Raw genomic sequence first — 16,716 nt, forward strand, 5'->3', positions numbered from 1 at the left:
TGCAAAATACAATTTCACCACTAGATGGGAGAAAATCCCACTTAGTGTCCCTTTAAGTAATCCGTATGAAAGCAGCGGCATGTACAGTTTCTCAAACGAGTCCTAATTAACTTTAATGTGACCATGCCCACGCGCGCACGAGCGATTGACATGCAAATGATCCATGTGGAGAAAAGCAGACCTGCAAACGCCCTAATCACCTCAAAACAAAGATTCAGAGACTTCGGTAACTTACTCCTCTCTGCTTTTCATTGAGTTTGGAAGACTGTGTTTGTGCTGTGGTGTGCTGTTTCACTCGGATTTACCTCAGAAGAACGCGATCAATGATGATTAGATTTTTAAGGTAAGACATGTTAAAAGACCAGTTTAAAATGTATGTTATGAAATGAGTTTGGAGTAAAAACATGAACTAAGCCTAATATCGTACATGTATGTATCTATAAATAGAAACATGTTGAAATGTGAACTAGACTGGTAGGCAACCTTTCAGTGCTAAATGTAAATACTTCATTGCACTCAGTTTTGATTAGCTTATGACACTGATTATAATGCTAAAATACTTCCTTATGCGTAATGTAGCTTGTTTGCGAATATCTGCATAGACAAATATAATGTGATTTAGTGCAAATATATTTCAGCCTCCGGTAAAATATGTGATAGGCTACTGTCTACATTATATTTTTATATAAATGTTCGGTTTTGGTTAGCCTATGACACGCTCCAATACTGCCTTATGCATAGATGTTTGTGAATACAGGTGTAAATGTTTGAAATGTAGTGATGTGTCTTGTTCGCGAACGATCCGTTCATTGCGTGTGATTTAGACCCGTGTTTACGGTTACTGTGTTTGTGGATATCTGCTCAATTGTAGATATGTATAATATGGTAACCATAATGTTTCATATTTTGGAGCGAGCTCTGGTTTTGAATGTATCGCGATCGCGTTTGAAACGATCGCGTTTGAAAAGCAAAACGCACCAAACATTAGGCTTCATGTTTTTACTATTATCTCATTTCATATCATCATAACGAATGGAAACATTTGAAGTAACATATGATAATTAATATATTTTTCTCTAGCGTAGTTGTTACTGAAATCTTTGGAAGATTTATACTGCTATAGGTTATTGTTATTATTTTATGCAGCACTGTGCATAGCCTATGCTTACAAGGCACAAAAAACCTGGTGTTCATTATATTATATATTGTTGGAAACATTTGTGTGTGTGTGTGTGTATTCTGTGAATTTTAAAAAGCAATTTTAACCAGAAAAATCAAATTTATTCCCAATAAATTTTAGAACTATATTCCCTATAGTTTCTCTTGATATCAGTATGTTCACTTTTTTTTTTCTTTCAGGGACCAGATGCCATTGAGTCCTGCTGACTTCAACATTCACATGAGTCTCTCTGTACATGAACATGGTGAAGTGAAAATCAAACACCTTGGAAATGAAAGGTATGTACAATGTTTTTAGGAATGGCACAAAGATCTCTGTCTTTGGATTATTGTTTTCAATAGTGTGATTTTTTTGTCATTTGTTGTGTATATTTGGATTATGTTGTGTTGTAAATAAATCCAAACAATCAAAAAGCCATTCTTTTTTAAATCTCCTCATTCTTTGTGCAAGGTTGCTCAGAATGATAGGGCCTGATAGCTCCTAAAATAGGGCCATTAGGGGAGGGTCTTTGTCTTTCTCAGGTGTGAAAAGCTTGCATATTAATGAGGTGATCCGCCCCTTCGCATAAAGCTTTCTCACACAAAACACGTCTTAGAAATTTTAAATCAATATATTGTCTTCTCTGAATGAGCAGTCAGGATGATTTTCACATAGTTTTGGAGCAAATATTCTAGGCTACGTGATACAAAAGTCTTGTGAAGAAATAATCAGTATGGGTTTCATGGCCTTATTTCAGTGACCATTTTTTTTGTATTTTCACAAACCACGCATAAATGTCATTATCTCAAAACTACAAACTTTTACATACATGCTGCTGATATATTATAGTAGCAGAGTTTGTGCTGAATACAGTGTAATCAGACTTTAGCCATGAAAATGTCACAAGTAACAGAAATAAGCACAAATGTCAGAGCATGTCAGAACACCTCCAGGGCCCAGAAAACAGCTCAGACCCCAGAGGGTTAATCCCACTGAACAATAAATAGTGAAATATGTTACTCTCAGACAAAAAGCTTCAATATTCCCTTGCTTATTTCCCTGGACTTTGCCTTTGAATCAGAATATGTTAGAGTGACATACTGTATTGTGTGTGGATTAGTAGCAGTAAAGGTTTTGAATGAGTAATTTGTACCTTTGAACAATATGATATGCTTTCACTGGCCTCAAACACACACCACATATTGATATATGGTTTTGGGTGGAGCAAAATATTTTTTCTTGCGTGAACACCTTAAAAAAAGGCGTGCTTAATTTCTTTAAGTAACTTACACATCATAATATTAGAAAAGGAGGCAGTTTGTGCAAACTGCTTCTCTATTAATTTGCCCATGAAAGTGGCAAGTCCCACAACCATGACAGCAAGATTCACCTGAGCCAACACAACCAACAAATAAATTGGGTTCCGCAGAGTCCTCCTGAAGATTTTGGGGAAGCCTGAGGAAAGATAAGAGACACCAAACTATTTGAAAGAATCTGAAGAACATTTCTACATTAAAGCACAAAAAGAATATCCATGAAGACAAGAACATTATATTTTGGTAGATTAATGAAACAGCATGGTTTCATGAAAACAGTATCCAAGGATCTTTAATATTTTGATAAGTCAGTGGTTGCGAGCTGGTTTTGTTTTAGAACCCATATTTTACATTTGACATCAAGTGAAGTCAGCATAATACAGTAATCTCCTTAAAAATCAAACACTAAAATTACATTATTAATATTACCAGGAAAGTTATTTTCAGACATATTACACAAGTTCCAAAATATTGTAGAGTTTGATTGGACGCACAACTTTTAACAACAAAACATATGGAACAATAATTTTTTGGTGTGCAGCCCACCCATTGAGAACAAATGTGCTACATTCATGATATACAATTGTTACAGGAACAGAACATTTGAATTATTAATTTGTAGTTGAGGTTTCACTTGATGGTCTCTTTAACACATTCTGTTGACTGTAAGTAATGTTACACCTACATGTCTACTAACTCTCATTAAAGTGTCAGTAGAGTATTAGTACTGTAGACTGGTAGGGTTAGAATAAGTTGACATGTACTTCCAAAGTTACTTATAGTCAGTATAATGTCTGTAATGAGACCATCACAATAAATATTTAGCAGATATTAAGCAAACAGTCTACTAATGCTCTAATGAGAGTTAGTTGATGTGTAGTTGCAAAGTTACTTATTAACAGAATGTTCAAAAGGGACCATCAAAATAAAGTGTTACAGTAGTTGAGACAAAAAAAAAAAGTCAAAAGTAATTATTTGGCTTCTAACATCTGGTTCTGAGTAAGTAGGTCAAAGTGCGTAGCATAAAGTTTCTTTGCTTCACTTAGCGTGTTCTAAAGTAGGCCATAAACCTGCATCTTACTTACTAATCACTTAGAATCCAGTTTGACCAGATGCTGAATATGATGAGATTTTGTGGGTGAGTTTGTGGAATTATCTCTGAACTGGCTGTTAAAATAATGCAGACAGCATGCAAATAAACAACATTACCAGCAAGCGCAAATTAATTTCCCCAGGTTGATTTTTGTTATTTGAACTTGGAAGTACTTAATTTGTGACTAATAAAATCGCTGACAGGTAAAATGGCAAACACACTTTTTAGGAACTCAGTGAGAGAAACCTCTTCCATTGTGTCAGTTCCAGGCTTCTTGTCTTCCATAATTTTCTCTGTTGGTGATGGTGGCGCAATGGATAAGACACATGCCTTTGGTGTGAGAGACCCGGGTTCGAATCCACTGTGAGACACCAATGTGTCCCTGAGCAAGACACTTAACCCCTAGTTGCTCCAGAGGCGTGTGACCTCTGACATATATAGCAATTGTAAGTCGCTTTGGATAAAAGCGTCAGCTAAATGAATAAATGTAAATGTAAATGTAAATGTTGATGGCTCTGTAGGAGTTTCTTCGATTTCCTGAGGAGATTGAAATCTAAATTTGTTTTTGAAATACCAACTGATATGATCAAGATTGTAGTGAAAAACTCTGGAATATGAAGTAGCGATGCACATATTGCAAACTGGTTTACACCAGCAAATCATCTTAACCTTTTTAGGATTTTATGAAGCCTGTTTTTATACCAATATTTTAAAAGTTGAGGTTTTGCATCCAATATTAGAATATGCTCATTTACAGAGTTCAGAAAAAGAACATTTAGTACAAGAACATTCTTGTTGAACACACACTTTGTGTTTTATGCGAGGTTAGCATGTTGAGCAAGAGGGTCAAGAACAGGCTGAGACAAGCTCCTTTTGTACTCAAGTTTCTTTCCTTGTTTGTAGTTGTTTTTTTATATATATATATATATATATACACATGTTCTGTGAGACCCTAGTAGGCTTCATGAACAAAGCCAGAATCTTAAATTACAGCAGAAACACTCACATTCATCTGATTTATATCAGAATTTACTAAAAAATTTCCAGAATCAAAAAGGCCAAAGATGGGATTTGTGATATACATCACCTCCTCTGGATATCTTCTTAGGGAAAAACAGATATGGCAAAGAAGTCAGGAGAAGGAGGGTGGCAGCTATCAAGAATCCCAACCACCAAGCTCCAACCCATCTGGGGTCATCATTTTTCAGAGAAAATTTTTTATCTGAAAAGTGGAAATAACAGCTGATTCATCATAGATTTCCCACATACAAGAGACATGAAGCCAAACTTACTACAGAGTGTATAACTTACAGACAGATATGTAGAAGGGCCGAGAGGAAATGGAAAAAAGACAAACTGCAGATCTCTTATGAGATGCTTAAAGACTCTCTTTTTAAATATCAAAATGAGTTGAGAGTGGCCAAATCAAATTATTTTTCTACCCTTATAGATAAAAACCACAATAATCCCAGACTTCTTTTTAATATTATTAATACTTTTACAAATCCAGCTGTGTCTATATACCCGAGTGAGTCAGTGGCTATGTGTGAGCGGTTTTGCAAGTTTTTTATAGACAAGATAGCTGGAATTAGAAATAACATGCAATTGATCACTGGTAATCCTGCAGTTGAGTTAAATTACATCGGCAGACTCAGTAAGTTTACACCAATCACTATGACTTTTCTAAATGACACAGTGAAGCAGCTAAAACCGACAGGATCACCATTAGACACTATCCCAGCACGACTATTTTAAAAAGTGTTCAGTGTAGTGAGTACGACACTCCTACACTTTGTAAATAGATGCCTTGAGTTGGGAGTTGTCCCTGAGCGTTTAAAACATGCGACAGTGCAACCCATACTGAAGAGGCCAAATTTAGACTCATCGAATCTATCAAATTTTAGACCTATTTCGCACCTCCCATTTCTAACAAAACATTTAGATAAAGTAGTTCTATGTCAGCTTGAAACTTTTTTGAACGAAAATAAAATCTTTGATATATTTCAATCTGGTTTTAAAAAATTTCACTCTACGGAAACGGCACTTGTTAAAGTACTCAATGACATTTTTTTAGCCACTGACTCTGGAGATTCTGTAGCATTGATACTCCTGGATTTAAGTGCGGCATTCGACACGGTAGATCACAATGTCCTGCTATCTTGGTTAGAACACATAGTGGGCATCAGAGTCTTACATTGGTTTCAGTCGTATCTTACAAACAGGAGTTTTTCAGTCAACATTAGTAACTACCGATCTTCATCAGTAAAGTTAACATGTGGAATTCCTCAAGGCTCCACACTGGCTCCGATGCTGTTTTCTTTATATATGCTTCCTTTGAGTACTATTTTAAAAAAAAATGACTTGAGTTATCATTGTTATGCAGACGACACACAAGTGTATTTTCCTCTTAACCATGGAAAGAATCTAGAAGAGATGGCTGATTGCCTTGAGGATGTGAAAGCATGGATGTCGCAAAAAATTTTAAGTTTGAATGAGGAAAAGACAGAGGTTATAGTGTTTACACCTTCCAGTCTACACGATATAACAAATATAAATCTTGGTACCTTGACACCATATGTGAAGCCATATGTTAAGAACTTGGGAGTGGTACTAGACAGTGCCCTAAAGCTTGATAGACAGGTCAATCAAGTTGTAAAATCAAGCTTCTACCAGTTACGAACTCTGGTAAAAATTAAGTCTATACTCTCATTCTCTAACTTCGAAAAAGTCATACATGCTTTTATCTCTACAAGGCTGGACTATTGTAATTCGCTTTATGTGGGGATCAGTGAATCATCCATTAATCGCCTTCAAATAGTCCAGACTGCCGCTGCAAGAGTTCTGACAGGAACTCGAAAACGAGATCATATAACTCCTGTCCTTAAGTCACTACATTGGCTGCCAGTGCACTATAGAATCACTTTTAAAGTTTTATTATTAGCTTTTAAGTCATTACATGGGATGGCTCCATCATACCTCACGGACTTACTGACTGTTTATCAACCATCAAGAGCTCTTAGGTCTGCGAACCTAGGCCTTCTGGTGGTTCCAAGAATAAAACTTAAGACTAGAGGAGACAGGGCTTTTTCTAGTGCCGCTCCTAGGCTCTGGAATAGCCTCCCTCCTGAAATCAGAGCTGCGCCAACTTTGGGCATTTTTAAAGTGAGGTTAAAGACATTTCTATTTGATCTGTCGTATGCAAATTGAATGTTGAAGCAACTGTCTTGTTGTTATCTTTGTAGTGTATTGCGTCATGTCTTTTTTTTATCCTTTGTACAGCACTTTGGATCAACGGAAGTTGTGCTTATATGTGCTTTATAAATAAATTGATTGATTGATTGATTGATACTATGATACATCAAGCAAGACTGCTAAAGATGTTTAATCTTGAGGTCAAACTTTCTTTTTAAAATCAGTATAGCTTGTCAAAAGGCACTCGTCTAAACATGTTTAGTACAGTTGCTAAAGTATTTCATTATAATGACATCTCATGCCGTTTAAGCGCAGTAAAGTGTGTAAATGTGACTTTACATGTATGAAATGTAGACATGGCATATTAGACTCACCTGAAGAAATCTCAACATCAACAAAGAAACGAAGGAGGACAGATGACATCAAGTAGCCAAATGCCGGCCCAATCACAGTAACTGCGAAAAGTATGCCTGTAAAAAAAGATAAAGTTGGATTATTTCTTGAACGAACCACTGTATTTTGGGAATTGATGATTAAATAAAACTCTATTAATCAAAAATATTTAATCAAACCAAGGTAGAAGGGTGAACTCCTCTTTTCTGCATAATCATCTATGTAGGAAATCCCAAAAGGTTGTGTGGGGACACCGCCAATGCCCAGCAGTAACTGGCCCAGTAGAAATATTGGATACACTACAGTGCCATTCATGTTTGTATAGCATTTCTGATTAGATTCTTCCTCAGGGGAAATGTTCTGTGATTGGCAAAGACCCGAGCTGTTGTCTTTGGTGAAATGCAGGGAACAGGGAACTCCGTTGATGCTCTGGAAAAACAAACTCCATCCACTGGTCCCTTAACGCTGGGTTCTTCGGGAATCTGTGCAGGGTTGTCTTGCCCTGGCAACCAAAAACACACTTCTTTCTTTAACATCGCGAGCACAGCGCTTTGATGGGCGTACTGCTTTCGCTCTCTCGCTCGTCGCTCTGGTCTATGGGTGCGCGCGCGCCCTTCCGGGAGAAGTGCCTTTAGGACCCGTATAAGGAAATTCCGCCCCATCTGACGTCACACAGGCCCATACTCTAAAAAAACTTCAGAAACTTGTGACAAACCGGAAGGAGTATTTTTCGCACAGAAATACTCTTTCAAACTTAATTTTTTAAACTTTGTCCATGTTTAGCATGGGAATCCAACTCTTTAACAGTGTAAAAAACTCAGTATGCATGAAATAGCATTTCACCCCCCCTTTAAGTACATCCAGTAGTTAACTACAAAAATGGCTAATTTAAAAGAAAAAGGTTTACTCACTGCTATTAAAGCCTGTATACTTGTACTCTCCACCAATGAAGTGAGGTAGTGCTATAAGGAACACCCCCATGCTAGCGATCATTGCTCCGATTCCTATACATCTCGGCCAATGTACACGACTCCCAAAGAAACTCACAAACACGATGAGAACCGTGTTCCCCACCTTTGCTTAAAATCAACAAAACTTACATTGCATGATCTGATATAATAGTTAAAACTAGATGTACCGCATGGCGGTACAAAATATGACCGCCGCTCAGGCCTGCACTGGCTTTCCACAAAAATAAATGACGTGGAGCAATTTGGCTGTATTGCGTGTTTTTGTATATACCTAAAAAAAGTAGTAGTATGTGCATGTCTGTGTGTGTATGTGTGTGTGTTTGTGTTTGTGTATGTGTGTGTCTGTGTGTGTATGTGTCTGTGCGTGTATGTATGCGTGCGTACATGTGTGTGCGCGTGTGTGTTTGTTAGGGGTGTAACGATATTCGAACCGAACCGAAAAACCGCGATACACCACCCACGATACGAATCGCGATTCTCTCATGGCGCACCGAACACGCCCGCCCCGCCCCCTGCTGTCGGCTCATTGGACCTCATGTCTTATATGTACACAACGAATACAGCGTTGTCTAACCACCATTAACCACATTTAATCGCAATAAGCTTATGTTTTGTTACATTCGATAATAAGCAAGGTATAATCTTTCAAATTCTGTCTATTTGATCACGAAATTCAAACATTAAATGTCGTTTTGGCGCTCTTTGATGTGGCGTGACGGATCACCGTACTCGCTCCTCATTTAAAGCGGCAGCGCGGAGCGCGAGTAAACGCGATTCTCTTCCTCAGTTACAGAATAAACATGAATGGACACCTGAAGGTATGTTGAAAGATACAGTAGACTTACTGAAAGACATCATAACTCGTGTAATCGCTCAGTCAGTGTTTCAACAGCGGAAATAAAACGCTTAGTTTTTCACATAGCTTTATTTACCTCAGGCAAGTCATTCAGTGCCCACAGCTTGTTGGTTTGCTAAGGAAATGAACTCTTTCTCTAAATAAATGCACTATATTAGCCTATATATTATATTTTACTTAACCTGTTAATGACATCTTGATTATTTAATGTATGTTTAAAATATCTGTCATGAAAATGACAGCAACTGTGTAAATGATTATATTTCAATAATAAATTAGTAAAAATGTTAATGTAAAAACTGCCTTATGTGCAGTTTACATGTTTTCATACAATTTGTTACTTGAGTGTTGATTATTATTATTATATCTAAAAATAAATAGCAACTGAATTTAGGCTAAAAGTCTAGGCTCTGTTGTTAAGCTTTAATGTTATAGTAATGTGCAAGCAAGGGCTCCTATATAGTTTAAAGCATTAGCAGATAATTTAATAAAAAAATGTATCCTTGCGAAACGTTTACTTGTAATTGAATTAATTTAAAGACAAGGACACAATTTGTTAATTAGAGCACTGTTTAAAAAAAAAAGAAGCAATTTTAGCTTTCTAAACCCCCCACTCCACCTAAATGAACCGAACCGAACCGAACCGAGACGTCAAAACCGTGGGGCGTACCGAACCGTCAGTTTTGTGTATCGTTACACCCCTAGTGTTTGTGTGTGTGTGTCTGTGCATGTGGATTTGTATGTGTGTGTATGGGTGTGTGTCTGTGCGTATGGATGTCAGTGTGTGTGCATGCTTGCGTTTGTTTGTATTCCTGCATGTGTGTGTGTGACAGTATCATTCTAAACCAGCAACCCTTCGCTCAACAGCACCATCTACAGGCCGATGAGTGTACAGTCACTAAATGTGCACATAAATGAATTTATTTTATACCCCCCCATGGATGAAATTCTACGAAACTTAGCAGAGGATACCCCCAGAGGATGTCAAGTTAATCATACACATGTAATATGGTGCAGTTCTGAACATCTCAACTGAAGATAGGGGCGATTAAAGCAGAATAATATTGCATTTTCATTTTTTATGGGAGGGGCGCAAATCACAAATGAGTGATTATGGGCTAGGTTGATGTGGGCCCTTAAGAGCAACATACCATAAAAATTTCTTCATCCTCGGTGCCACGGTTCAGGTAGTTATTTAGGAAAAACTGCATTTTTTGGGTTTGGGGGGGCCCAGCGCGGGGGGGGGAGTGGCCCCCGGGGACCAAACGAAATTTTTCCGTAAAAGTCTAGTGGGGCTACATGCCCACCAATTTTCATGTTCCCCGGTGTTTCGGTGTCCCTGGTATCGTTGATGGAAAATTCAGTAGGTGACGAAAAAAAAAAAAAAAAAAAAAATTGACAATCCCTATATGACCGCTTTCGCTAGCTATGCTAGCGGCGGTCATAATTATAGTTATAATATTAGTCTTTGCAGATGCAGTACCATTTCATATTAAGACTTTGTGTCTGAACTTGTAACTTTAAAGGAGAACTCGGCAACTCTAGCGAACTCTAGTCACTTCTTCGCTGATTTTCCCTTTTGTTGTGGCATGTTTTCCCCACGAGCTCCCCCTACAGCTGTGGGGGGGCGTATATTTCACAACAAGGTCGTAAAAACTCACTTGCGGCCCCTCCTCCCCCTCTCTACCGCTGCTCATGTACGTTTGTTTTGATCGGAGCAAGCCAACTGTATCGTGTGGAGCTGTGTCTACCGAGGTGGGTAATCTGGTAATACATCATACATGCGTGTGTGTTTATGTCGAATTGCCGTAAAGCAATTCGTGTTTCGCCCTCGTTCTCATTCTCTTTCTCGCTTCTCACGAGACTTCCAATTTCTATCTTGCCGGGATGGTAGTGGCCAAGTTGCAAGGTTGGTTTTCCGCCTGGGAACGCTGGGGGGAGCGGGGAAAGTCACCAATATCACCAGAACAGGTTGTTTAACCATCCAAATGATTTCTAGACAGTTTTATTAAGTTAAAAAAGTTACCAAGTTCTCCTTTAAAAATGAAATAATTGCTAACCAGGTGCTAACAGATGTCAGAAACAACTTGAAAATAAGGTATTTGCCTTCTTCAGGCCATTCATGATATTGTGTTAGCACCATTGAAATATAAAATTTTATCCATGCCTCATTGAAGGCTGCTAGTAGTCCTGACATCTGACTGGAAAATCCATATGGTCTGTCAATAGTGGTTATGGAGCCCTTCAGATAACCAGACACCAGGAGCTGAGCAAGTTGTAGCATCCCATGACACCGTACAAAAAACTGAAACACAAAGAAAAAAAGTGATAAAAATATAAATTCCTTTGGTGTGCATTCTGTAAATATGTATACAGGGCTCCAGACTAACTTTTTTTACTGACAAATTCTCTTATAATAAATAGACTTAACGTACAGATATTACAATGTCCAGTTTTATTTTAAGTTAACAGGGCTCCAGACTAACATCTGAGGGCAGCAGCACTGGAGCCACTGAGTTCTACAAATAATATCTGGTAGCACTGTGGCTGACAATAAAGCACTGAGCTTAATTTAGGGTGTAGATGAAATTAACTTTAATTATTATCATTCATGATGTCTTAATATTAATTAAAAAGCAAAACGAGTGAAAAAATGGATGATATTAGGGAGTGAAAATAGCCAATAAGCATCCTACTGTTTACAATGTTAATTGATTTTTTTTCTTTTTCTTTTTTTTCTTCTTTTTTTAAAATAAGTGTTTAAATAAGAGTTTTCCTACATCTTAAAATTTTTAGTTTTAGGACAATCTTTGAAGGATGAACAAAAAATGTGTTGGTCATCACATTAAAAATAACATTTATTATATTATAGTTTTGAAGTGCTGGAAAAAGATGTGTAGTACTTGTAAGCGTTTGACTATTTCTGTCACAATACCATAGTTATGGTTAGAGTTACTACATTAGCCAAATCCATGGTGAATGTTGCTGAATTGTGGACTGAAAGCCTATAAGCTATAAGTGTTTCTCCTGGTTTCCACGTCAGCGCTGTTTGATCTGATATCTATGGTTAAGAACAGAGAACTCTGCGCAGAATCGGAATGTTTCTCACTGGATCTCGCAGCGATGATGTTATTAATTCTGAGGCGAATTCAATGCATTTCTTCACTGGATCTCCAGAGACTGGATCTCCTAGTAACAGTGTTGCGTGATCGAGATCGGCCCGCGACTGGCAAGTTTGGGGCACTGCGCTGTCTATTATTGGTCCGAACTAATAAACGGTCTGTGAAGCATAAATGAGTAGCTCATTTTTGTTCCGCTTTTATTTTGTTTGCATTCGCTGCTCGGCAACATCTGCTTGGCAGATGAATTTACAGGTTTCAATATTCATTCTGTGTTTATATATGACTCAGTAAAGCCCTGACATTCGGTTCTATTTATTTAATGAATCATAATGCGATTGTACGCGCTATTATTATTACGTTAGAGACATCAACCACTGGTTGATGACCATAATGTTTGTATAAACTGTAGGTAACAACTGGTAAAATGCACATCTAGGTCATAAAAACTTAATATTTTCTTCTCAGCCATGTCAACAATTGTCCGTGAGTGAAATCTCCTCCCATCCGTTGTCTAATTGGCCTTTCGCAAGGATTCCTGGGTAGTTAAAGTGTGTAGAGCCTGCATCTATGCGGGCTTCGCGGAAGACCGTTTTAAGGGTACAAAGCACTGCTGAGCACACTTCAGAGTGGTAAAATGCTGAATGGAACGGCCTACGGACTCGTAGACTCAGCGAGCACGCGCAATTCAAGTCCATGAGACCGAAAGTCCACATGAAGTGCGCCATTTGGGACAGGGCCTTTGTCGCAGTCTGGAGCAGCACAAACATTTTGGAGTCAATAAGCAAAGGATCAATCTAGGTTTTTGGCTATGTTAATGTCATTATTTATTGCGGAGGTGTTTTTGTTTTAATCTTTGAATTGGTTTTACGTGTTCAAGTAAAGTCAAGCTGTCTTCTTGCAAAGTCAGGTTGTGTATGTTCAAGTTCATAAGACTTTTAGCCATTTAATAATCATCACTCTGATTGTTGAACAGCTATTTCAGAGCATTTGGTAATGGGATAAACATAAGAAGAAGAAGAAAAAAAAGAACAATATAAGGATGTGCAGTGAATATAAGGAAATTAATATTGTCCAGGCCAAATCTATGGAGACTAGTAAAGTCAGGAAACTTAACTCAGCTACGCCTCTAATAAAACACCGCATTGTAAAAAGAAGCTTCCACTGCTACATCTAACATTTCCAATATCTAATACTGCTGAAATTCTTACAGTGTTTACATTGTTTTTAAAACACTTCCAGAAACAAACTACCGAACCTGTAGACTGGCAAATCATATCACAGTGCAGGTAGATGCCCAGCGTCATGTTAAATTAATTGATTGTCACTATTGTCGATAGTCATTAGACAACGGACGTTTTTGCCTGCCAAATTTCACTGAAATTATGCTAATTTGGCCGCACTTTTAGAGTGTGCTGTTTTCTTCATGAATAAAATATCATATGTTAGTTATCAAAAGATGTGTCAGTGGGTAGACTAAGCTGTAGCCTTTTTTTCCTTTAAAGGGTTAGTTCACCCAAAAATGAAAATTCTGTCAGTAATTATTCACCGTCATGTTGTCCCAATCCCGTAAGACTTCATCTTCGGAACACAAATTAAGATATTTTTTATAAAATTGGTAAGGCACTTTTACGCTTTCTCGTTGGTTTCTCGGACATCCAGGAAATGCACACTTTAGAACTATTTTAAACACTACATCGAGACCCATCTGCATCATCTTCTCAGCTCTCGCGCATGCGTCGTGATGCTCTCATGAACTCACTCAGTGGCCCACACAGAAGAAAATGAATAGTTTAATAAAGTCTTATTTTGGGGATTTTTTTGCGCACAAAAAGTATTCTCGTCGCTTGACAAACTCAAGGTTGAGCCACTGTAGTCACTTGGACTATTTTAACAATTTCTTTACTAACTTTTCTGGGCTGGCAGATGAAATTACCTAGCAGCCGATGGAGGAGTGAGACAGCTCTCAGATTTCATCAAAAATATCTTGATTTGTGTTCAGAAGATGAACGAAAGTCTTACGGGGTTGGGACAACATGAGGGTGAGTAACTACTGACAGAATTACATTTTTTGGGTGAACTAACCCTTTAAATCATATTGATCTGGTTAATATAATCTTTTCCTGAGGTGGGGAAAGTTGTGTCACTGGACACCTTTATTTTAGAAGTCATATTTGTATGTAATTAGGGATATTTACATTTTGAATCTTACCTTGATATTGTTAAAGAGACCCATTGATCTGCGACGTCTCGTTGTCTCAATAGCTGTCATTTAGTGTTTTACAAGATACAACACATTCTGGAGAAATAAAATCATAACTATTAAAGGTATATTTTGCCTTCCTCAGCAAAACAAATATGGATTAAAAAGCTTGTCATGAGTTTTTATCTCTCATTTTAATCTAGAAATGTGGAGTTACAATCAGTTACAAGTTGTTTTCTGCAAGCTATTTAAAATGAACAGGAAATGCTTGTGGTCTTAAGCTAACTTGGTTACATGTAGTTGATGCTGTTTTTTTATTTTATTGTTTCAGGCAGCTGCTCACAAGAAAGCAGCCTTTCGTCCCCGTTTTTTTCTTAGGAACTTGGTGAGCAGAACATATGATGTCAAGACTTAGGCTGCTCCAAGGGGGTCTTGGCAGTTAGTGCTTTGTGCTGGTTTTGATTTAGCACTTTCAATTCACTTTGAATTCAGCTCCAGAATAGAAGTATTGAGGAGAGTGTGCCTAATATCATCCATACATGTTCTATTACATTATACACATTATTGAGTATACTCAGGATAAGAATGAACTGAGATTAATTGATTAAATTTAAAGAATACATTCATTTCTACTGTAAGTATAAAAACAAATATCTATAGCAAAATGATATATATTGATAACTTGATATTGTCACATCTTGATAAGTCTGACTAAGAGTTGTCCTTTACTGCCCAGAGTTCATGAATTAATGAAAGTGTACTTACAGCTTGCTGAGACTGAAGAGTTGGAGATATAGTCTAGCTACTTTAACTTTAGGACGTTAAGTGGGCTACAAGGAGTTGCTGAGCTGTGGGCGGGCGTTCGGGATTGTGAAATCTCAAATAGCATTTGGACGTGATTTCATGTGAAGTGTAAAAAGAAGGTGAAAGAAAGAAAGAAAGAAAGAACAAATAATGACAAGACACACCTCTCAAACGAGCATCGATCATTGATTGATCACTGACGATTGTTAACCGGCAACATGCGGTTGCTAGTTGTTCTGTCCTTATTCCAAACTTTTTTCTTGAATTTCCTAACATAACCAGCAGATGGAGACAAAGTACAGTTTTAAAACCAAACTCACTTTTATGAAAATTCTCGATTCTAGATCATATGTGACCCGATCTGGCGAAATGAGTCGGAAGTCGCATGGGCCGATTATGTGGAAAAACAATGAAATAATAGATTTAAAAAAAAAATTTTTTTTTTGCTAAATTTCAAAGAACAGACATTCAAAAATAATCTCCTAAAGTTTCGCAGTCCAGATAATTGAGTAAAGGTATTTAAATGACTATTAAAGTTTACAAAGTTTTACTAAATTCGCTGAAAATGAATATTGCTTTTCTCAACTCCTCTCCTCACCTCTGAGCATTTCCCGGGAATCGCCTCAAACGTCTCTGCTCTCCAAATATGGTGTTTCACGTTGTATAGAACCAATCAAAAAGCTTAGAAATGTACACAAATGCTGATCATTTGTCAATGGGAAGCCCCGTTTCGACTGACCGGCACGCGATTGGTCCAGCCATCCTCCTGTCAGACTCACAGCGCTATGTGTAAACAAGCTAGCTGATCTCCTCAGAAAGATTGAATATTATTAATTTGAGAAATGTCGCTGTCAAAAGAGAGCAAAGTCGCCAAAAAGTTGCCAAAAGCGTTGAACTCACTGGAGGCTTCTAACCTAAGCTCTGCTGCTGGTCATCAAGAGTGGCTAAGGCTAGTCAGTGATTGTTTTGAATCTGGAGACGTGTCATCCTCTGATGACAGCGACAGCAGTGACAGCCCTGTGGTATTTATCGTGTATGGATGTGCAATTATTCTGTGAGTGTATTTATCTGCAAGGAGAATCCATTACAATGTGTTTGATTTATTTTAACCCAATATTTAACTGTTGGTATCTCCGTTATGAATGTGTTACACTGTTATTGTTACTGTCAACTAGCCTACACAAAGATATTGCATAGGCTAACAGTATTTTGTTCTCTGTTTCATTGTCTCTCTGCCTCTCTCACTTTCTCTCTCTCTCTTTCTCTCTCTCTCTCACACACACACACACACACACACACACAGACACACACATACACACACACACACACACACACACACACACAGAGAGAGAGAGAGAGAGAGAGAGACGCACACACACCCTCTCTCAAGGAAAACTGTAGCACCTCTGTTCAATCTTTCTGATTTTAGTAAATGTTTGTAAAAGTGCCTTTTAAATTATTTATTAAAATAAAAACTTTAAAATAATTTGAGCTTCAGCCTGGTTTAATAGCATATATTAATGTCTTTGGTCAAATTAAGCTGTACAATAAATAGTTTATCCCTTTAAATGCAATGGATTTTGAAAGATATCAACAAAAAACGGGCAAAA

The 16,716-nt window shown here is 37.6% G+C and overlaps 1 protein-coding gene across 1 annotated transcript; it reads right to left on the reverse strand.

Annotated features, from left to right (window-relative positions):
- Nucleotides 1–2,334: 2,334 nt before the first annotated feature.
- Nucleotides 2,335–14,335, reverse strand: LOC308684667 (solute carrier organic anion transporter family member 2B1-like; the record flags this gene model as incomplete). The annotated part of the gene is made up of 8 exons (XM_081355910.1): nucleotides 2,335–2,342; nucleotides 2,450–2,614; nucleotides 4,656–4,790; nucleotides 7,117–7,230; nucleotides 7,333–7,542; nucleotides 8,065–8,227; nucleotides 11,148–11,285; nucleotides 14,312–14,335. 8 exons carry the CDS (start codon nucleotides 14,333–14,335, stop codon nucleotides 2,335–2,337), a joined length of 957 nt encoding a protein of 318 aa, XP_081212036.1.
- Between the last annotated feature and the right edge of the window lie 2,381 nt (nucleotides 14,336–16,716).

The sequence above is a fragment of the Scardinius erythrophthalmus genome, assembly GCF_964197995.2.
Source record: "Scardinius erythrophthalmus genome assembly, chromosome: 24".
Lineage (NCBI taxonomy): Eukaryota > Metazoa > Chordata > Actinopteri > Cypriniformes > Leuciscidae > Scardinius > Scardinius erythrophthalmus.